Source organism: Fulmarus glacialis, unplaced genomic scaffold, assembly GCF_000690835.1.
Source record: "Fulmarus glacialis isolate BGI_N327 unplaced genomic scaffold, ASM69083v1 scaffold33344, whole genome shotgun sequence".
NCBI lineage: Eukaryota > Metazoa > Chordata > Aves > Procellariiformes > Procellariidae > Fulmarus > Fulmarus glacialis.
The window spans coordinates 1-24,829 of record NW_009210457.1 but is presented as its reverse complement, the minus strand read 5'-3'; the positions used below and the strand labels follow the sequence as shown (position 1 = coordinate 24,829).

Below are 24,829 nucleotides of genomic sequence, written 5' to 3'. Positions count from 1 at the left end.
AGGACTGTACAGACAATAAGACTGAACTTCCTCGGGATCTTTTCCACTATTTTTCTGAGGTAGATTGCTAAACAAGCTACAATATCAAAAAAAAAAGAAAAAAAAGTGAAAATGTTGTTTTCATCCACTGCATAGCTCCTGATGATATTAGTATCTGTTATCAACTCTCTCAAATCTCTCCATGTTATAATCATTTTAAGTAGGGTTGCAAACGGGGGCTTTTTTTGTCATCAGGATACATAAAGTTTTTCTGAATACTTCAAGCACTTTTGTGAACATCAGCTTCTATAGCTTGGGTGAGATTCGTTATCTTAAAGGAAAAAAAGAACATATAAATACAGAGCAGGATTACCTTCCCTTAGACGCTCAACCACAAAAGTGAATCCAGTAGTTCGTGGATGTAAGACGTACTCGTATTTTAGAAGTCCGTTCTTTTCAGCGAATTCATGACTGCGGGCTTTGGTATTGGCTGAAGGAGAGAATAAAAAGCACCATTTTTCATTAGTGTGCACGTAGACCAAGAATTAAATATAATTATTACACGACAGGAACAGCACAACAGCAGTTCACACAGTACGAATGTGCCACAGCTTTTCAGGTGGAGGCAGACTGCAAGTGTGCTTTCACTTGGCTATAGTATGGTATGAGGAAGAGCAATGTGGATTGCAAGAAAAGCCTTTTTACCCTCTCATTTCATTTTAGAAAATAATCAGCAAATCTTTCGTATTTATCAAATGCAATCTGAAATCTACAAATTAAAGTCTGTTAATAGTTCTCTGTACACTTCAATACCCATTTTACAGTAAAATGTGTTAATTGGCTCAATTTTTTTTTAAACTCAAAAGGCACAATGGATAGTAATGTAGGTTTGATACTATGTACAGAAATACCTTGAGGTCAATGTTTAACCACGTTAAACTTATTTCAGAAAGAAAATATCAAATGGAGGAAAACAGTTAATCTAATACATTAAAATGGTATTTTACATCTTCATTCTGAACTTGACACGTTTTATTCATCAACCTGCGCTGCACGTACATACCCTGTTTTAATTTTTTGACTGACTGCCTCAGTGTCGCAACACATGCTTGCTACTGTACGCAGAATACACGCAAGGCATCTGGAAAGCAGCATGGCTAAACCCCGTGACAAATCTCTTTCGAACCTCTGGCAAAAAGAAGTCTCTCACGAGAAAACCGAACAAAGGCTTTTCAGAGCCAGTTGCTAACAGAGCCCGCTAAGCAAGGAAGATGCGGACAACTAAAGTGAAAACTTCTGAAGACAGGCGGAGAGGAAGCAATCTGTTCTCCAGTGATGTGCAGGAGGCTCTTCCAAGCAGCCTCAGTTAGCAGCCAAACAGACTTTGCTGGCTACACTTACTCCTTCGTTGTGGGTACTGCTGTGCCTCCCCTCTGGGGCCAAAAGGCAACGGACACATGCAATGTTCCCTTGGCAACAAGGAAAAAAAAAATCAATTTGATCAACTAACTTATTTAATAACTCGTATTTATATAGTTTTAAAGGTTTTTTTAAAAGACAAAATCCCAGCAACAATCTATGGAACAAAACCATTGCCTAAGCAATATATCATCTTTTTCAAGCAGAAACAGCTCTTTTTTTAAGTGTTCACAGTTAACTTTAACAGAAATGGGAAATACAGTAAAGAAAAACATATTGCTGCTTAATTTAACAGAATTTATACTTATAGGTAAGGCCTTTCCCTTAAAATCATCATAATTTTTCCTGTAAAGGAACAAGAGCACAAGTGGACAAGTCAACAGCAGTGTGAGATGTCCTTTTTGCAGTAATGCAACTTTCCTGCATCTTTCTTTTTTTCCTAAATTACATGAGCTCTTTGTTTATCAAAAAATGTGGGTGTTCCTCCTAAAGGACCGTCTACCTATTAATAAATATGCTATAGCATATCAATATACTGAGTATCTTTTCCCTGTGACCTGTTGTTTCCATGCATGAGTAGTGCTTTTAATACATGCAACCCTTAGATTTAGTGCACAGATTTCCTGACCATGTGATTTGGAGGAAAGGAAAACTGTTGCACGGTAGCCAAGCAAGTGATTCAGCAAAGAGAATCCAAAGATTTAATTCTTGCCAAATTGCCAAAATGTACAAATACTTGAAAATATTACATCTTCAAAAAGCGTTGCTAAAATTACAGAATGTGTGAAATACTAAAATTATACTTGGCTATGTAACTTAAATTTATCTTTCCTTGGACATATGCATTATGTCTTTAACCACATGATCAGAATACCTATTTTTGTCTGCTTGACTACTACTCCATTCAATGTTGAAAAAGGACTATTCTGAATCAGCAAAGGGAACTTGCCTTTAGGACCCCTGCCTCTGTGACGGCAAAACCCACAGTGAGTCATGAGCAAGACTTGGAATGGCAGAAAAGGCAAGGGTAATCTGGTAATTATTAAATGCTCCTCCAAAAGCCAGATTCTACCTCTTAGACATAATTGTATTACACTATTAGCTCAACAACTCAAACTGTTTATTTTCTAAGAAACAACATTGATCACCAAGAGTGTTCCTACAAAAAGTACACAAGTCAAGAGTTCCTTTCCCGATTCTGCAGCGATTCAAGTAAGATGCTTTTAATTAATTTATCACAAAGTTTTAAGTTAATGTATTGTTTCCTCCAAAGGACAGAAGAAGTGTCATCTTCATTTTCTGCACATCCAAATTTGGGTTTCACGTTGGAACATCTGCAATCTGCAAATCAAGCCAATCAAAGCTTTGAGACACAAGTGACGTAAGTGTCTACACAAAGCTAAGCAGTCTAAAAAAAGCTAATAAACCTAAGTCTTAAGCATCTCAAACTGCACACAGTTAATGAGCACTCAGAAAAACCTTCTCCGTATGTCTACTCACTAGCACTTTGTTTCAGAGGCAGCATGAAAACGCATTCCTTGGTGTTTGCAAAACACTCCTACTTGCACCGCAGGAAAACCAAAGAGTAAATGGGCAGTTTCGTTTTCTGAGCAAGACCTACCTGATGCTGCAAAAAAGGTTTGGGACCTCCACTGCCCATTGCCTTGAACTAATCATCTTCAAACCTCCTCTTAGCGCACCTCCCTGCTCTTGGAAAGAATTCACTGTAAACATCTGTAAAACATCTTCCAACTTTCCCTTTACTACAATGCCTTTCTGAAAATGTGTGAGCAGCTGGACATTGGCACACCGGCCAACACTATTCAGCTATTTCCTGATATTTGTATCCCTGTCTTGCCTCTGGACTGTAAGTTTTATATAACAGAGATTGTTCCCTTCCCCTTTTGCATGACCCTAGTGTAATGGGATTTTAGAACTAGAATAACGCTCCCAGCTAATAAAATGATCATTGTCATCTGGAAAAATCATCTCCCTCTTCCCTTCCTAACAACTATCAAGCCACAGGTCTTCGTGCACTAAACAATATTTATTATAGCAAGTCAGGAAGGTCAAAGGGTTTTTGATGCTATCCTGAAAGCAAGGGCAGAATATGCTTTTACTTGACCGAAAAGTAGGAATAACGCCCTTCCTCCCCCTCCTGCTACTCTCAGCATTTGAAGAAAACAGTTTCTTACTCTGCTATTACTTATGAACAAATGCACGGACTGCCATCTTACCCGATGTAAGCACCGTGGTGCCTACTGCTGTTTGGGATCCCTGTGCGAGACACCTGCGCCTAAACCTGGGGGGGAAATTCAGAGCAAGTCTCCTGGCTCAGCACTGGATTCGACAAAAGGCAGAAAATGTGATGTTCCCCATTACATGAAACCGAGGGGTTGGAAAACTGATCCAGGAAGTAAGAAACCCATTTTTATATCCTCCCCAACCTAAGGGAATTCGCACAACAAACACCTCTTTAAAATCTCTTTATCAACAGACCGGGCTACACTGTCACCGCTGCAAAACTTAGGCAGATGCCTCATCATTCTGCAGTCCAGATTATAACATTCTCAGGTGAAAGGATAAAAAAAGTGAAAGATGCCTTTGTAAGCCTGATAGTGAAAACACTTCCTTAAAAAGAGGAAACACATGTTCTTTTCTAACGCAAATTGCATAAAGCAGCTCTTGAAGCAGGGACTGGAAATGCACTCAGTTTAGGTCTCCCCAATCCCGAAAGGTCGCTCACATCATTTGGCTAAGGGTGATGTCCCCTCTTGCTCACTCTCTCTGAAAGAGATGAGTAAGCATTGCTTTCTAGAAACAAGTAGTTTCTTTCTTACACTGTATTTAAGCCAAAGTAAATCTACCCCCAGAGTTTTTGCTCATCATTCCTATTAGGTGTATTTTGCATTTTAACTCCTTGGTTCTATTTGCTCCTATGATAAAAAAGAGTAAGTAGAATAATCTATTTTTATGGAAAGCAGCCAGTTTATTAATAGAGGGTGATGTGGGACCTTTCCTGATCCAGAACTGCTTCAGGCTCTGTCTCCTCTGGTCTCGCACTGACTTGCCTCTCCTCCCGTCTGCTTCAGCGAATACATGCTGCCTCTCAGAAGGTATGTTCTTTGGGGTGGTGACAAGTACAAGAAGTCCAATTTATTTGAGTCTTTAGACACTACAGCAGAGCAACTGTCAAACTACACAAAAGAATAAGAATTTAAAGGTTCTGGCCATAACCTCTTACATTTTTTTTTTTTGCTCCTGTGCTGCCTTTGGTACATCATTTGATTAAATTTTTTTTCATTTATCTCAAAATTATGTGGGCAAATCCCATTTACCACATTTTTAAATTATTGGAAAAGCTCAGAAAGTCAGTACTTTCTAGAAGCACCACACTTCAGAATTTCATTAAAGTAACTGGAGGAAGAAATTATGCTAACACATTTTCTTTGGTTTTGAGTTACAGATTTTTAAGACGTTAAATTGCTTTTGCCCCTGAAAAACAGAGGATACAATGAACAAATTCAATTTTTTTTTAAAGTCAAATTATATTTTTAATTTGTGAGCTAGTTTTGAGTTAAAACAAAAATCTCTAGAATTTGACTTTGATGAAAGCCATAATGCAGTAAAACAAGCTGCATTCACGTGAGTCTGAAGCATGGAACTAAAACTCCAATAAACCCAATAAAAGCTAAGTCTGTGCTCCCCATGAAATATGTATGCAGTATTAGCTCCTCTCAAACAAGCAAGCTCACATGCCTTTACAACATTGTCCAGGCTGATGTGTTTTGCTGGACATCACCCAAAAGAATTATAAACTTCCCTCATCATCCTACTGGAAAGCTGATTCTGACAATTTTAATACAACTATTTCTGATCAACTCTCAACTACTTTTTTTTTTTGGTAGTACTGGTGCACTGAAATTTGAATATTAAGTACTACCTTTTCCTTTAATCTGACTTGTGATAAAAGCATGCATGTACTTCTATGGCTTCAAGTACTCTCAAATGATATTGGTACCAGACAGTGAAAGAATAAACAAGTACTCCAGAAATTTCTCTTTTAAAAAACCCCCTCATTTATCTCTCCATAGAAAGCAGAAAAGCTACATTGGCTCCCAGTTGATATTTTAAGAAAAAGTTAAGCAATTGTTCTTATTTGTGCTATTTTCTAACCATTACATGTTAAATCTACCTCTACCAGTACTTTTCAACAGTATTTTTTTGCATTACCAAAGTACGTCATATTTACTAGAAAAAGAGAAAAATCCAACTGCAGTTCATTGTTACCTTCTAGACAGAATATTGTATGTGTTCCACATCACAACATCCCTGCCAAAACATGGGCTCTAGCAAGCTTTCCTACTTGTTTTTTAGCTGTTCTTCAAGGAAGAAAGGTCTGTGCAATCACACTGTCCCCTTAACTTTTGAAGCTATTGCCACCTGCAAACAAAGTTTGACAGAGACAAGAGATTCAAAGATAATTAAGCCTCACAGCAGTTCCAGAAAAACCAGTGGCTGAGTAAAGGGGAGCCTCCAAGAGTAGAGATCTTAATAACAGGAACAGCCAGGGCAGGCTCCACGGGTATTTAGCCTGCCAGGGCTTTCAGCACAGCATGCAGCGGTCCGTCAGTTAACACAAGTATTGGTGAGGCTGAGCCACAGCACACGATGCCTCTTGCTGAGACAGCAGCAAGAGATCTGTGGAGGAAATGTCACACGGAAGGAAACACAAGGAAAAAGGAGAAGCTGGAGTGAAGAAGAGACCACGTATAGAGATGCAGACACAAATCCATAGGAAATGAGACTTTAACACGCACAGAGCAATACAGCAATATTTTTTTTTGTTATTGCTTTCTGAAGAATTACGACAAAGAGTCTTGTAAGGAACACCAAGAAAAACAAAAGAACAAGCAAAACAGTGGGTTGTATTCCAGCTTTCCAGAAGCACTAGACTTATGGTTGCTTTGTTTTCTTCAGGGCTTCAGAAAGTCTGGCTATATGGTTATCTGCTGAGGGCTTCTTTTTAAGCAATTACAATAAAATACCTTTGATGCACTTAGCTTTAACCTTGAAGTACTCCAGAGTGAAAAGATGACCAACCTATCAGAAATAAGTATATAATTATTACCTGAGACCCTATACATCCAGTCTGCAAATACATCGTTCAGGGTTCATGACATTACTATTTCTAAAATTTATTTACGTCGCATCTTCCACTGCAAAGTACTTCACCAACTTGAAGTCAGGCAGTGGCCCATATATAAATACAGTCATACTTTACATTTCTTTGAAATCTTTCATTCTCAAATACTTGAAAACATTATACAATTTCTTATAAAGAGTAAATCTACCATTGTCATGCAGCCACTGAGAGGATAAAAAAAAAAAAGATAGTAGCACAGAAATGCACAGCAATTCTGCTTTTCAGTGAAGTACATGTAGAATGTTATTTTTCATTTTAAGCACCAGAAGAATTTTCAGAAGTAATTAGCAGTTTTGGAATTTGGTCAGAAAACAAGTGCCACTGCCTCTATTTTTGCAAAATGCTCCTTAGGATATTGAGCGACCATTCAGAACAAAACCGCAGTTTATTTCTTATTCTAAAAGATGGAACATGAGGTTGCAATAGGCCCTAATATGTCAATAATATAACAGTTTTCTGAAAATCGTTTTTTCAAAATGTTACACAAGATACATTATTATGTTCTATCATTCTCATGTGGCATAAACTTACTGCTTGGTCAGGATTAGCTTGTCAAGGGATTTTGCCCTGTCTCCTATAATATTTTAAAATATATGAGCTAATGTTTCCTGGGAAGACAATTAGATAGGGAGAGCTATTTACTTTCACAGTAAAAGCCCCAGGGTTTTGCCTGTCTCTATACATTTTACTATGCACAAATATAATATCAAGGTGGCATTCGTTACCGATGACAAGTTAGAGTGGTAAACGCCGGACAGTTTAACATGTCAGAAGCCAGCACGGCTGCCCAAGGAAGCAGTGCCCTATCGTCTTCCCTGCCCATCACTGTCCTTCCCACCGTGCTTCTTCCTCCCTGGGCTGCTCAACAAACCAGGGGGAAACGGTCACCACCCATCCGCGGTGGCTAAAACTGACTTCAGAAGAACAGCACAGTTAGTGCAGATACCCATTTGACACTGTAAAGTTAAAGAGTACGTGTTACACATGTATGAAGAAGGAAAACCAGAACAACAGAAACACCTTAAAAAAAAATCTGTCAAAAATCTGTGTTCAGAAATACAATTAGAGAATTTTTTAACATGAAGTGAAGAATCTTGTCTGCTTGAATTTCTCAGTGGATGGTATCAACAGCATATGCTTAAATTTAGTCTAAGCCATTTATATGAGGTACAACAGCAGAGAGAAAACCCTATGTTTCCTTAAGCAACTCCACATTCAGGTGGGAGCATCACCACCGCTGCCTTTGGGACTCCACGGCACAAGTGTTAACACACGACGGCTGTCTCAGTCCTCAGTAATTTTTCTTTTTTGAAACTGCAGTACGAAACTTCCTCAGTTCTTTAAAATCTGTTGTCTCTGAGGAATATTGGGAGGGATTAGAAGGTATACATAATTTATGGAAAAAACTACAAACAATCCAATTCCTTCAGTCATCTTGAGATGGAAACACCTGTTCAGAAAGAGAGTGTGAGCTACCCAAGGAGGAGTCTCCTGACTCCATGAATAATATTAAGATTTCATCTCATAATTCAGAGCTAGGAGGGAAGAGTTGTTCATGAATTCAAAGAAAAAAAAAAAAAAATTAAAGTGAGATGATTTCCATCCTTCTTCCTAATTTTAGATACAAAATAACTAATTCAACAGGAAATATCACATGAAGCAGTCCAAGAATGTACAATGAATTTATCCTCTTTTAGGAAGGCTGATCAAGTGATGACAATTCCCTACGGTGTGATAGCATCTGCATACTATACATATCCATTTTTAAGGATATCGGGAATACAGAACAAAAAATAGCAGTATATTAGTTATTTTTATACTGTGTCTAGTACTTACTGATCTGGCATTGCAATAAAATATGATTTGAGAATATCTGCAATGGAAAGTATAGTAAAAACCTTTTAAATCAGCTAAAAGGTAGAAGTTTAATTGTAATTGATTTTCTATTTAAAGATGATGCTTATCAAATCATGCTGCAGGCATGAACCACCACAGAACATTCATACAATGTTTTCTTTTATTGGCAATTGAGTTGTTTTCAACACTGGCAAGAAATCCAATAGAATCATTAGTTCTCCTCTTCAGTCACTCTTCCATAGGTCTGAAACGATTTTGCACTGTTTGCCCCAGTAATACGGGAAATGGGAACATGCAAGTGATTTTACTCCAGGTCTTGAAACCTACTTTTGCTAATGCAGTGTACATACAGTACTGACCAATATAAAGCCATTTCAATCGTCAGATGCTTTGAAATGTAACAGTTATTTCAGGAAGACTGGCAAAGCCTCTCAGTGGAACTATGTCTGTGCCTCTCAAATGAATCAGCACATATGAGCATTAACTGTAATTTCTACTGTCCATGAGAACCCAGTCTTGCTCCTGCCTTGAACTTTTCTTAACTAATTCCATAAACAACAAAGAATTTCCACGTTGAACATTCCACGAGAAGATGACAAATGCAGCCTACCTGTGAGATCAGTTCCTTCCGGAAAGATGAGGAGTTGTAGTGGTTCACGAATGTCACAGAAATAATCCAGCATTTTTTCAAAGTGACTCTTGTCATCTTCCCACTTTCTCTGAATGAAAACAAAGGCAGCAACCTGCATCGCCCAGCCTAAAATTCAAAAAATACACCTTTAGTAACCTTTCACTCTGGTGCTTCCACAGTGTCTGTTATTCCAAAATATTTTGTAAATTGTGTAAATTTTATTTACTGCCCACCTGTCCTCACCTCTGATTAAGAGCACTTAGTTACCTTGTAAAAGGAGTTTTGGATAGGAAACAAAAGAATGCATAATCTAAACAAATAAACCTGAATAAATCTGGAATGGCTACAGTTTTGCATAACTCAAGTTACCAGAGTTAGAAAAGCTTTCCAGAAAGCAAGAATAGGATCAATGCTGTCATGAGATGAAGTATTTAAAACCGTGGCCCTCACTATAACATCCTGAATCACTGCACCACTGATTTGCGCAAGGGAAGGCACTGCCCCTATGGACAAACATCTCACCAATGCACTGCAGGATTTAAGAAAACTGCATTATATAGGGATAGTTGCCCTTAGTAGTGCATGTTAACCATGTGCATTGTGCAGAAAATATCTATTGCTTTGAGGGCTTTATTACGTATACCTTCTCATAGTTTTCATTACCAACAGAAGAAAATACAAAATTGTTCTTTACACTTGATTATAGACAAATTTGATGTATATCCATTTGTTTGTATTAATACACAAGACAACTGTGAAGATTTACAGCCGGACATCAAACTGACAATGTAATGCAGTTAAATAAATGAAATTGCTGCTGAGCCTGCAGCTCAGGGGTCACATGCCATTATCTTCAATAAACATTCTTTATGTTTTTGGCACAATTTAGTATACAATATATCACATAATATTAGAAGTTCTGTACACTAGTTCAGACAGTAGGATGAAAAATCAGGGCTCCAGTTCTGCCACGTGCCTGTGATGCTTAAACAGGGCTCAGAGGAGCATGACATTGCCTTACCACTGTACTTGGCTAGCTTGTGTCTCATCAGAAAACCTGCAGATAGATATTCCACATCAAAGAGAAAACATCACAGCTTCCCATTCTCCTTTTTGCTCACCACAGTTCTCAAAAGTCTGTTTTGCCTTTGCTGGTGACTTACAGCATGTTATTCTTGCACTTTATTTCAGCTCCTCTTTACAGGCATTCCTTTCTATGCCGTTCATGGCAGTATCTTACAAAGAGCATATGCTAGAAAATCACTTATTAAAGTTACTAATTTTTAAATCAACTTCACAAGTCAGTCAGCCTGGATAATGTACAGAATCTCTTCTGTATTGGATAGGAACGTTACCTGTATCATGGGGTAGATACTTTTTAAATCAACTAAACAGATGGAGCATGCATAACTAACATGACTTCTGCAGTCTGGAGCTAATGAATCTCAGATACTCAGATAATGAATGATATCCAGATAACTGAATACTGGAAGTGGTTACATGAATTAAGAAAAGAAATACTCAGAATGTAGTCTCAGCAAATCTTTTCAAATTTGCACCCTGTACTTGTTAAAAACCCTCTATAAACAAAACTAAACTTTGACCACAACATTTTATGTGTATCTATGCACATACCACATTCCCACATCTGCAGTGTCAAGAAGTATCAGTACAGCTTTAATAGAGGCTATCCATGTTTAAAAAAATTATTTGCAGGAAAAAATAAAGGTCAGTTTTGAAGTAACTGAAAAATAACTTACATAATTTAACTATGCTCTTTTCTGGCATTTAATCACCTCCTACTGCTACAATACCTTTCACTACAATGGTGCAAAACCAGTATTTTAAATTGAACTAATCAGGGTCAAATTTGGCACCAAATGGTGCCAAAGCATTCGGTTGCTCTAAAAGATACGCGCAAATGGTATGAAGCTGCATCAAGGGAAGTTCAGACTTGACATTAGGAAAAGGTTCTTGACTGAGAGGGTGGCTGGTCACTGGAACAGGCTCCCCAGGGAAGCAGTCATGGCACCAAGCCTGTCAGAGTTTGAGGAGCGTCTGGATGAGGCTCTTAATCATATGATTTAGTTTTAGGTAATCCTGCAAGGAGCAGGGAATTGGACTCTATGATCCTTATGGGTCCCTTCCAACTTGAGAAATTCTATGATTCTATGATACCTCATCTGAAATCAAATTCATAAAAATGGACACGGCAAAGGAAAAACGCCCTCTGAGCAGAAACAGAGATGCCTTGTACCATACCATTTACAACTCTGAGACTGTAGATGCTCCATGGGACAGAGTGGAAAAATACATAGAGATTAGGAAAGTTGTGCTGTGATTTTGGTGTTTTCCAATCGTTCTTACCTCTCAGCCCAGACTTTTTGTATGTTTTATGTACCCTAAACACTATGCCCAAATTAGTTTATGCAAAACCTGTACTGTGCTAAAGTGTTTTATTGTGTGGTATCACACATCAGGCCTAAATTATTCGGTCCTTATGTTCTCATTGCAGCAGAGTCCGTAGGCGGAAAGAAGGGAAATGAGAAACAAAATAAATGCTCACTTGGGAAGTCTGCTGATACTTTCCCAGGTCAGCAGCTCCTTAGGAAGAGTGATTTTGGTCCATAATAGGGAGGGAGCAGGGAAAAAAACTTCACTGCCAGATCCTACCCTCTCCCCTACCTTTCTTCATGCAGCACAAGGCTTTAAATTATATGGAAACTTGCATATGAACTCTTTCTAGCAATCATTCTTTAACAGCACTGTGAACATCAAATTACAAACACCTTTAGCTACTAAGAAAGCTGCTGCTTTCTCGTATTTTACCTGACTAAACTGCCTTAAAGCAGAGGATATAATGCAGTAGTTTCCCATTCCTGTCCTAAGTGGTGGTGTTATATACGGTCTATGAAAAATTGAACAGAGCCAGTATTGTAATGACAGCAGGGTGTTGGGGAGGAGGAAGAAAGAAAGATAGGGAAGGGAGTTGGGAGGCATCCAGTTTTTAAAATAAACAATAGGTTTGATTTTCTAACCTTTCCAATAGATAACATCCAGTGTTCTGGAAGAATTTTTCTATCTTTAAGTGTATATCTAATTAGATAAAACAGTCCTGAGCTCTCAAATAAGAACAGATTATCTAACAGTCAGATGACGAACAGTAGAGGACCTAGGTTTTCCTCCCCACTTACCCCAGCACAGCACACTGCACCAAACTTTATCATCTACGAAAGTGGAAGAATCTTCCACATCTGCTCAAGCTTTAAGGCCTTCAGTGAAAGGCAACAAAACCATGAATTACTGCCTTCAACCAAAACCCTGGTCCATGCACCGATGGGGAGAATGCCTGCTGTTTACATCTCACCATCCCACCAGATTCAAGCGGGAGGGGAAACCCAGCACAGGCTTGCAGACACATGCCTTCGAACAAAGCAAAAGCAGCTCTCGCTTTGATTTCCATTCCACATGCAGTGTGTCTGCATTGTGCTGCTGGAAAAACAACACGTAACAAGTCCGAGGCATGACGTGGGATCCAAATGGGAATGCACAGAGAAACAAAAGGAATTCAGTAAAGCAATGGGTAAAATGAAAGGTTTTGCAAATCAGCAAGATTTCTGATTAAGCAGCAGAAGGAAGTACCTTCTCATGTGCAGCCTGCAGTGAGACACGCTGTTCAGTTAATTATTGTTAAGTTTAGGTCAACATATTGTCCAAGAAAAGTAACTATATTTTGCTCTTTTGCACAACGTTTTTGGTCGTCTAAAAGCTCCCAGGCAACAGGAATTTTCCTAGCAAAGGCAGCATTTACTTGACTGGGGAAAAATGGCTGTCTTTTGATTTGCAGATTCTTGAGAAATCATCAGTTACAGAAACACAGCAGAGGAACAGTGAAGCTAAAGAAATCATAACAATGCAAGTCCACTTCTTTGCTAAAACAGTCTTGTAATAGACAACATTTCTGATACCTAACATTGCCTGGAAAAGTATACAAAAAGCATCACACTGCACAGCTCTTGTTCAAAATTGCAAAACAGCAGCGAGAAAACTAGCCACACTGACCTTCAAATAAACTTTTTGGAGCTGAAAAAATACAAAAGGCAGCTTCAAATCTCAAGTAACACATACACGCTAATGATATGTGTTCCACGCTTCAATAAATCTTTATCAGGACATAATTCTAAACAGAAAAAAAATTACACTTACCCAAAAAGGAAAGCCTACTATTGAACCAGAAGAATGTGCTGTACATACGAATTTCCTTGCTGCCTTGGGGATAAAGCAAATTATAGCTTATGCAGGTTGAGAATTTGCAGCATTGTATTAAAAATGCTAGTTGCTAGTATAAAGCTGTTTAAATTCTAATACCCTGCACTTCTATTTTCCCCACCCCAAAATCCTTTAAAAGAAAATAACACTTGAAGCTGAAATTTCTTCAGTGTGTTTTCATTGCAAAGGTAATTTGGGAGTAAGTGGATACTAGGGATGGAGGTGGCAATGAACAAAAGAGAGAAAGAGACGAGCAGTGCAAAAAAAAGTCTTTGTTTGGTTTTGCATCACAATTTTATGTACATTTTCGTAAGTATCTCAGAAATTAGATATCCCCAAAAATGTCATGTCACTGTAAAAGGAATATTATGGCTGATACTGAAAGCAAACATACACACATCAAGAAAATGGTATCTATGTATTTGCTGTAGCAATGTAACAGAACAGCTAATAATACTAAACCCGCCCACAAACAAATTCAATAAATGATTCAAAACTATAGAAACAAGTAGGAAAGTAGAAGGCCTAACTATGGGATTTCATTATTATATTCATTCATCCTCCCTCTTTTCTTCCACTGCATAATGATTCTATGATTCTATGATTATTCACTGTTTTTTTTATAGCATTATCTTGGTCAAAAATAAAAGCATTATTCAGTGCACCTGTATTCAGCAGGGGTCTGGTCCTGATCAGGGCTTTTGAGGCAACACTGAACCAGACATCTAGGCTTAATAAGGGAAATCACTCGGAAGCGCATGATCCCGCTGTATACAAATAATTGGGTCCATTAACAGTTTGTTATTCCAAGTGTTTTGCTGCATAAAATATCCACAAGGCAACAACCACGCAATTCTGAATGTTCCTTATTTTAAAGATGGGTAGGTATTAAAAAGATGTTAGCACATAGAAAATCACACAGGAAGCCAAGGCCTAAAGTTACTATGTATATACTGTTAAGTTTTCATCAGTACAGACTGCTAAACAAATTTCTGCAAATTCAATTAGAATCAGCCATTCTGCTGTTTTTTCTAGGTAGTTTAATATCTAATAACCCAAAGCAAATTAAAATTTAAAAGATTTTTTTAAATTTAATGTAATGGTTTGAGTGCACAAACTAGGAAAATAAATAAAGAAATGCTTCTTGAAATAATCTTGTAATGCACAATCTCTGCTCCTGGCAAGTTTTTTTTAACCATGCTCATTTCCAATAATGTAATTAATAGGAGTATAATGAATTGAACAACTACCATCTGATTTGGTGAATTCTTTGAGCAAATTACAAAACTAGCTAAGAGATAAATTCACAAATACAGATTCAGTTGCACTCCTAATTTTATAGTGAAACATCTGATTCAATCTATTTATTCATTTGATTCAATCTATTTGTAAGGTGTCTATTTAAACACCTGTATGCTTTCACTATTGCCGTGCCCTATCAGATTCTGAACATTACTTTAATCTACATCTGTTTTAAAATTATTTTTATGGTCACATTCAGTATATGTTCAGACTATATATTTCATACATGTACATACCACAGACTACTTTTTACTTGGACAAAATATCATCTCTTCCAATGTATGTGAAGCCTAAACCTTTTTTCTTACTAAAACAACTTAAGTGAACAAACAGCAATGTTAGAAACACAGAATTTTAAGGTAACTGGGGGGGAAAAAAAAAAAAAAATTCTGGTTGTGCTCTGATCAGTTTTACCTCTGATTTCCCCATGGTTCTCATGCATTTGTTTCAGTACCAAAATACTGTAGATTTAATATTTGAATGTGACTTAAATATAAACACTTTCTGTATTCCCTTTGCCCTGCTTCATTCTCTGTATTCTCTGGAGAATACAGTATGTGCCAGTAGAAACCTCTACTTTAGCTTATTGTTTATTTATAACACAATTAGAAGCTTCTTCAAACAATGTTTACAGTACGAGATTTACTTGTCAGGGCAGTAACAATGTTGTCAAAAAGCTAGCCAGATACAGTGGCATATGTCTTAGCTGTGAAAATTTAACTGTGAAACTTTCTAGAAAGGATATTCCGTTGAAGAATTGGTATCTCTCAGCCAATACACACACAAAAAAAGTGTGAAAGTACATAGGAAAAAAATCATTACAGTAGTAGCAGTAAATATATAATATATAAAGCGCCCAGACAGAGGTGTACCATGCTCTTGGAAAGTATTCTTTCAATATTCAATCCCTTAATCACGGATCAGAAAGATGCTCTTTGGACACTTCGTACTCAAATATTCATTCTATTTCCTAACTTATGCCATTTTTATAGAATATGAACAATCAGATGATTAACTCTACCATTGTATTAATGCTACTTAAACAAAATCTTTGCGCCAAAATGCTCTAAATGCCGTTAAGGAACATTAAACTTATTCAGTTACAACATCCATCTTAAAAGAACACTTCAAATTTAATGTGATGTACTGTGTAAAATCAGAATAATATAGCATTACTCAGAACTAAAGCAAACTAAAGCAAAGGCTTAAACCTCTAGGATGGCTGGAAAGTTGCTTTTCCTAATGCATTTTAAAAATACATCAATACAGTGAAACAGAGCATGAAAACCTAAGTATTAAAAAAGATGAGTCTTGCCCAATACACATCTGGAGAAAAGCCCCACGTCATTCCAGAATCTCTAAAGACAGAAAGGAAACAACCTCTGGCTGTTAGATCATGAGGAAGAACAAACAGGCCCTACCAAACAGTGCGAGTCTCTCACATGGATATGTCATCTCTACTGCAAGTTAGAAACGGGGAGAGATTTTACAATTCAATACCTCTTCCGCAGGCCTGCATCCTCTTCAGATGCTCCATCTCCTTATGGGAGGACCGCAAAAGTAACTCAGCCTGATGAGCTGATCCGTACAGATGCTGCATAACCCACTGATAATGGCAAACATGCCATCCTAGTTCTGCTGTTATTTATTCTGTGAGCTTGGAAAAATGAGCACTCTCTTCATCATTTGTCATTTATAAAATGGAGAGAACGAGAAAGGTTAGCGTCTGATCTCACTCTTTCGATATGCGTTTTGGAGAGGCAAATGGGGTGGAGAGAAACTGGAGTCCTTATTATATAGAAAGGATAAGGAAAGTTTTAATGGAAGACAGGCTAGTATTTGGGTTTTTTTCCCCTGACAGAGTTGGGAGAATTTCTGTGGTATACACTTCTGAAAATATTCCTATTACGCCTTTCCTGGAAGAGCCAAGCTGGGAAACAGGCACCTAAGTCTTGTCTTCCTACAAAAAACGCATGTAGAGTTACAGGCAAATTAAGCTGCATTTTTGCTTCAAAGTATAATCCTTCCCTCACAATTAAAACTTTGACAAGAGAGTCTTGCATATCTGTCTTCACCATGAACAACTGGTAGAATAACAATCGTGCTTTCCATTAGAGAGCATACTTTCCAACTTCCACTTTAAAAATCACGTAGGATAACAATTCTAAGGTAATTAAGTCTGGCAGCTCATAATTGAAATGCTAGAAGACAAAATGTCACAGCTCCTCAAAAATCTCATTTCAGACTATTTTAACATAACAAAGATACCTGAGACATGAGCTATACTAGAAAGTTCAGTAGGTTACACTTTTAATTTTTTAAACCAATAAGCTCTATTGATAAGAATTTGAATGCAAATCCAGCTATAACCCGAACAAAGACGCTTTATGCTGAAGTATTTATATCCCTACCTACAGAAGTAGCTGTGGCAGCACAAACACTTCCATGCCAATATAAATGCGTACAGATTCCCCGCAGCGTGCTGCTTTAACTATACTCCAATTGAGTTAAGTGCTAAAATTTTCTAGGCTTAGCGACACCAATATTTTACTTCTGATCCATCATAGCTGTCGGTGTGCATGCTCTTAGCCCATGGCAAAGGCAGGATAATTTGAGTTGTTTTGCCCTGCTTCATTGAAAACTAAGATGACTCAAATTACTTTGAATTTGCTTCAGGCGAAGCTCGCACGCATGGACAGCTATAATTGATCAACTGACATGCAGTAAAAGGTTAGTGGGGCTAAGCCCAGTGCTGAAATAGAGCACAAGTCCTTTTTTTTTTTTCTCCCACGTACTTACACAACACAAACCTAACTCGAGCCTTTGAGAGCTACAACACACAAGTGACCAGATGAGTGAAAAACAATTAAAAAGCCCTACATCTTGCAGTCTCTTCAAGAGCAATGGCAGCTACAGGATAACTTGAATACAGAGATGAAGATCTGGACTGAGCTACTCAGTTATCTCTGCTCCTAACTACTCCAGGTTTGCCAGCTTTGCTTATTCTCCTCTTTTTCCTTCACCACCTTGTCCTTTCCTTACCTGTTCCTGCCTCAATCTGCTCCAGCTACAATTCCCTGCTTTAGCAGTCTCAGTGAGCTTTTTCAAAAATGGTAAGTCTTCAAGATATGCCCATCAATGGTGCCTGCAGCACCTGCATACTTTACATTTGTACGCTGAATTACAGTGTTATTTATCTTTTCCATCTGCATTAAGCAAACCAGGGTTAATACTACCTCACGTAGCAGCCATACACTGACACTAACCCCTCTGGTTACCCTCTCTCATTTTTCCATCAATTTACCTGAGAGTGCTCAAATTAAACGCGAATTTTAATTTATTTTTCATGTAGATGTCGAGGCACTTGTAACCACTAAAATCCAAATATCACTGCAAGCCCACCCAACGCATGCAAATTGTCCATCATTAAAATACATCTCTATTTCCAGTGAAGTCTTACTGGTTCATATCACAACAAGACTTTCACAAATGAAATTATTAAAACAATTAAAAGGATGCAACTAACTTCTAGTCATTATCTAGTCATCTGACACTACTGTGGATGTTCCTCGGTACCTACTCGAACAATATGTTCTCCATAGCACATGCCGAACACAACTGCATCATAATCTGTATCGCTTCCAATGCTATTCTTTATTAATTGAGAATAGGCGAGAATATAAATTGTACATATCTATTACAAGTACTGTAGAGAAGTCCTATCTTGTCAGACTATGCAGGTAACTGTCAATGCCATTAGAAATTCTCCTTGAAAACTGACACTGCAGAATGTGTCAGTGGTTTCTGATGATGTCAGATGAGAAACTGCAGCAACAGCTAAGAGCAGAGTAGTGCTCCCTCGAGACGCCAACTTTGGCAAGTTGTACTGAAACGATGCAAGAATGTTTCTGAAATTGAGATTACTGAAATGTAATACCTCTTTTTGAAAACTTTACTGCACACAATTTATCAAGCCAAAGCTACGGTTCCAGGAAGAAAGGACCATCTGTTTTTCTTTGGGCTTCTTTTTTTAAGGCTCACCTTTAATCAATTTAAAGTTTTTTCATGCACTGGAATGCAAAGGCTTAAGAACTAGATAAGTGACTCAATGCTTCTCCTTGAAATACTGACTCCTCTGATTTTAATTATTATTAACTAGCAAGTAACTGCCTACTTGTAATACAGACTCATTAAATCTGATACCTTTACACTTTTAACCTACAAAGGGGGTGACAAGGACTCTGGATCTATTTGCATTCCAAGCTTTGCCCTTCACCTATCATATATACTACCTGGATCAGTATAATCTCTCATAGACCTATTTTTACACCCCAACTGGGATAGTACTTATAACAACAAAGGTGCAATGCTTAATACTCGCAAGGTTTTCAGTAACATGGAAATTAAAGGGTTGCATTATAAACCTTATCTTACACATAATTTTAAATGAAATGCTTAAAAAAAAAAAAATCCTTTGAAAGATCAGAAAAAATTGCGCTAAAGCAATACAGTATATTCATTCAAATATTTCTCAAACTCAAAGCAAAATTACCAGTAGGTAAAGATTTATTAGAAGTTACATTTAGCCAATATATCAATACTTCCATAATCCTATACTTTTGACTATGTACAACTAATTCGTATAAATATATGAAAAGATGAAACTGAAAGACATGATGAAAGTAGCTGTTTTAATTTCCACAAATATTATACCTTAAGTGATCAACATCTAACGTATCAACTATAGCTGCAGTGCACTGAAACTGTCCAGTTGATTTCCAAGTTATCATCTTGTCTTTACAAGCTCATAAAATAAACAAAAATTTTATGTGAAACCACTGGACACAATTTAACAAAAACAAAACCAAAATCTGACAAACACCTATTAAAAGTCTATCACATAACACAGCAGGGCCATTAGAGATAAGTAGGAGAAATTCTGCTCTTACTGATGAGATTCAGGGTTGTCCACTTTGGACACCATTTTCTGCTATATCACTGCCCCACCAAACTTCGTACAGATTCATGAGGAAATCTTCTGTCAATCTTAATTTCATCCAAGAGTCTCACTTTCCAACTGTCCCCTAATGACGTGGCTATACAGAATACTCTATTTTTGCAAGAATCTGCCACCCAAAACACAGGCTGACTGAACATGGAGACGTATTTCTAAGGCCTCTTTTTAGATACGCTGTGGTAGAAGAGAAGCTGAACATCTATGATTTTAGATTATCAAATTATGGCCTGAGTGAAGGACGTAGTTTAGCTGGATTCCTCTCCTGTGACTAATAACACAACATTAAAAGTCTACTAAAAAATAAGCTAAAATTCACAACATTGCAACCAAAGTACTCAAAGCCCCTAGACTGTGGAGGGTGCTTGGGGATCTGGCATATAAATGGTGGTTTATAACATTACAGGCAGAGCCAGGCACCCAATCTACTGCCAGAAATTGTCATCCTGTTAACACAAACAACAGGAATAAATGTCTGCCTGTGCCACCTCTACCATCACAGCCCACAAAGTGGAGTATGAGCTCAGAATTTCATAAGTGGCTTAAGCTAATATGTCAGACTATGAACAAAGGCGGCATCGTGGTCTGCTAACATTGACCTGCTACAGCTCCATCTGCCTGAGCCTACTCATCAAATCTATTAGATGTGCTCAGTTTATGCACAGAACTGAGAATTGAAGGGGGGGGGAGGGGGAGGGGGAGATCAACCTCTAAACAGCTCCTGACACCCTCTCAGGAACCAAATTTTGCCAAGCATAACATAACATCCAAGCTCCTGGAGCTGACCTTCCAATTTTATTAAAGGCATTAACAAGCATACATACAAACGCTTTGTTACAAAAAAAAAAAAAAAAAAAAAAAAAAAAAGCTACTTTTGAGGAGATAAACTTATGAATCTTCCAGACTCCTGATTCCATCTTCCATCATTGCTTTAAAAAGTTGCATTTGCAGCTGATTCCAAGATTTCAAAACATCTCTGCTGTATTATGAAGATAAAACATTTATCTAAATACTTATTTTCTCATTTCCTGTAACATTAAGAGAGATGTTTTTTGTCAAGTAAAATTGACCTTAATGTCTGACCGTTAGGGAAAAAAGTATGCTACCTAGTTGTAGCTCTTACTGAAGAGGACTAAAGGCCCAGCAAGTGAATTCAATAACAGCGCAACAGTAAGAGAGTTCCTCCATGTGGAATCCTGCCAAAATTATCTGTTCAGATAAATGGCCTGACAAAAAGGAACCATAAATAAGGTTACTCTTTTGACATCGTAAAGTTGACGCATATCCTGCCCAAGCTAGTTTTGTATAAAACAGCAAATAAATCTAAGAGAGAAATAAAATGCAAAGAGATGCTTTTATTTCAGATAAGTCTGCCTATTTATTCAGAAACCATTTGTGCAACAATTTTTGGCCCATCTGAAACGATTTCCCTGAGTGTGTGCAACTCAGATCCGTTTCCAGCCTACATCAATATAAATACTGATTATTTCATATCCTGTACAGCATATTTTGCGTAACCAAGTTCAATTTAAAACTACAGTTATTAAAATGAACCATCAACTTTGCAATTGCCTACAGGGCTTTTTCTTTCTTTTCTTCTTCTTTTTTTAAAAAAAAAAAAAATCTTCTCAATAGTATAAATTAGATAATGAAGAAAGAAGCCTGATGAGAGCATTTGCAATGTGGGGTGAAATAGCACCAAAAAACAAAGTGTTGAAAGAGACTTTGAAAAGACTCAAAATCTTTTTTCATAATTTTGAAAAATGCTTTCAGTATGTAAAGCAGAAATATTTTTACCTATAAGCAACAGAGCACATGTAGTATCTTTAAAAAGAAATGCTTAAGCATGTAGTCCAGGTGTCCTCTGGGAGATTTATGGTTTAATTGCTCAATATACCACATATTTTACACAAGTTTTTTAAAAAATACTGAAATAGAATTTAAACCTAGGTCATTTAACAGGCTATGTACAGTGCTGTGCAAAATTTAAACACATTTTCCTTTCAAAGGGTTTAGTGACCTACCAAATCCCGGAATGCTTTTGAGACTGGATTTGAGACAGATTTTTTCCAGTCTGAGGTAGCTGTATCGCAGCAGGCAGTTCCACAGGAACATCCAGTCCATTCGTGTGCGATGGTTCATGATAATGACACTCCTTTCCCCAGGAACAAATCCGTCACCAGTGACAACCACCTTGGCACCAAACACCATCTCCAGCAAGGCCTAAAAATAATATCTCAATATTATGGCTTTACTCCCAGAAGAAAAGCATCAGCCCATTAGCAATAAAAATTAATTTGAATTATATCATTTCACTTATTCACTCACATTGTCACTGGTAAACAAACTTCTGACTGTTTTCTAATAAAGCAGCCAGCTTTTCCACAGTAACAGTCAGCTGTTTAATGGAAGAGGAAATAACAATTAAATAGCACTTCTTAAAAAGCACTCTTTTTACAATCAATGTCCAACATTAAACTTGGTTTTCCCTGTTTTTCCCAGAATACTATTGTGTAGGAATAGAAGCAAAGGGAATCAGTATGGATTATAACTTGGTAAGTAAAATCTACAGAGAGACTGGCTGCATAAATAATCTATTGCTCAGTATTGTCAGGGCTGGGAAGGCATCAGAAGCTGCCTTGCCTTCTGCTTGGGTCCAAACGGTCAACGTGTTTGTGCTTGACTTCCACCTGCAAAAATGGCTAGAACCTAACAGCAGAAAGAGCAGCTGAGAGAGAGAAATCCCAAGCAAGCTTGAACACAGTACAGTGATGTAAACCTAGGTCTGTACAGCTCCACAGGGCTACCTTGAAGCCTGGGCCTCCACCCCACAATTTGCAAAAAGCATCAACCACCAAACGCTGGTACATAGTCATCTACGAAGTGCCTTCCCAAAGCCTCAAACTTGGAAGGCCACAAGCAAGAGGCCGGGCAAAGAGCTTTCTCCATTTTGCCTAAACAGCCAGTGATGATAGAAGTTCACATATAAAACATGCTTCTTGGTTTACCCGCTATGGGGCTCTGAAGGGTTAAGTTATAAACCATAGGTTGGTGGTTTTTCAAAAGAAAAAAGCAGGCAAGAGCTACGCAGTAAGTTTAAGAGGGCCTGGTTTCATAACCTGGACAGCTGGACCATAAACGTGTAACTAGACTAGTTGTACATAACATCAGAGCCCAACGGCATGCTCTGGCCGTGTTCACACCATTAAAGTCTCTCAACCTCCAAAACAAGGTGGCCACATACAAATTGCCTATTGAAAATGGGTTCTGACCCATGACCATTCCCAAATCATGCAAGCAAGTGTATGGAGGAGTGCTGGTTGGCTACTGCAAAAGACCAGGACCAGGCAAATAATTCAAAAATATGGATGACTGAGTGCAAGTGCCTTGCAACCTTTTAATACCTAGCGGAAACGCAGTACAAAATCCCAAGAAACAGAGGTAGACAACAGATATTACCTAGAGGTATGACTTAAGGCCCTCAGGTTAGGGCCACTGGCAGGACGCTGTCCAACCCAGGTAGCACAGAAAAAGAAACCACAAAACACAATTGGACATTTAGAGGAATAAACTTAACAATTGGCCTTAACTTAAAAAAAATGGAAGTACTTCAAATTACCTCCTTACCTTCTCTCCCCCATTCTTCCTCCAGAAAAATATAGAAAAAGAGCAAAGTTTGGGGATTTAAACAGAGCTCTAGGAAGTAAAACAACTTTCTATTCTGTTCATGTTTCTGCCACCTCTGTGCCACAGAACCTCAAAGAACACAAATTTCTCAGTTTAAGTCACCTGTAAAACTGGAATGACATTCTCAATCGCAAATGGCTTGAGATCTGAGAATGAAAAGCATTATATGCGCCAAATATTAATACTATTAATAACTCAGCTCACTCTAATTCTGGCAAAGGTGTTTGCTATCAAGAGTAACTCCGGACCACTGCAAAAGCAGAACAGGTCATATAGCTCAAAATGGTAAGCGGTTATCTTTTCAGAAAAGAGAGAAGCAGCCTTTTTTTGATAGTTTAATAAGAATCTTATTACATATTTAACATCTAGTTAAACATAATGATGAACAGATGTCCTATTCTACATGCCCTAATGCTTGTATAAGCCAAACTAAACTGAAACAGTTAAGACCCACTCACTGTCCCATCCTGCTGACTCTGCTAGAAAGGAAATAATATGTGGCAGAGGAGTGAGGAAGGTGGAAGTTTCTTGTATCTACAGAGTCAGAGCTTCCCTGTTGGAGTCCAACTGGTCCAACATTAGTTTATTGTTTGGAGACACAAACCCAAGTACCTGCTTCTCCTGACTAAGAATGGTGTAGTGTAAGGACAGAAAACTAACGAAGACAAGGTCTGAGCCTCAAAAAGGTTGGGTACAAAATCTTTTTCAGACCCCTCTCCTGAACCTAAATCCCCAAGATTCTTACAAGACAGAATCCTCTTCAGAAAAGCATTCAAATTATTTTGGTTTAGGTCCAGTGTGGGCTGAAATCAAACTTCTAGACTGCAAAAGTTGTCATAAATTAGTTGTAATAATCCAGAATTATAAAGCCCAGGCAGCTAATCAAATAAAAGATCGGTATTTGATTTTGGGGAGTTTGCAATTTTAGAAAAATTGGGAGACAAACAGGCAGAAAGGGTCAATTTTGTGACACTATCAGTACTCAGCTGAATTTCATCATGGCAAGAAATAACAATCCCTCTATTCCCTTTACTGGTAATTATTTCTTCCCTCTTAATTTCATCACATTTAGTAATGATGAAAGGACAAAAGTTTTAGAACATGAAACAGCTCGCACCCCTTTAAAACACACAAGACAGAAACAGAGAAAGCAGAAACTATTTGATATGTAATTGTCCTGGTTTCGTCTGGGAAACTTTCTTCCTAGTAGCTGGTATACTGCTGTTTTTTGGATTTAGTATGAGAATAATGTTGATAACACTAGTTATTTAGTTGTTGCTAAGCAGTGCTTACACTAAATCAAGGACTTCTCAGCTTCTCATGCTCTGCCAGGTGCACAAGAAGCTGGGAGGGAGCACAGCCAAGACACCTGCCCCAAACTGGCCAAAGGGATATTCCATACCATACGACATCATGCCGAATATATAAATTGGGGTGGAGTTGGCCGGGGGGGCAGCGATTGCTG

General features: G+C 37.9%; 1 protein-coding gene across 1 annotated transcript in view; it reads right to left on the bottom strand.

The window, feature by feature from the left end:
• LCLAT1 (lysocardiolipin acyltransferase 1) overlaps positions 1-24,776 on the bottom strand; it is a 75,019-nt gene extending 50,243 nt beyond the window's left edge. The window contains exons 1-5 of the mRNA XM_009577172.1: positions 24,767-24,776; positions 23,467-23,510; positions 21,702-21,900; positions 9,072-9,218; positions 353-469 (exon numbers count right to left, since the gene is read on the bottom strand). Of these exons, the coding sequence (XP_009575467.1) occupies positions 353-469; positions 9,072-9,218; positions 21,702-21,900; positions 23,467-23,510; positions 24,767-24,776 (517 nt within the window). The remainder of the gene's footprint in view (positions 1-352; positions 470-9,071; positions 9,219-21,701; positions 21,901-23,466; positions 23,511-24,766) is intronic.
• Positions 24,777-24,829: the final 53 nt, after the last annotated feature.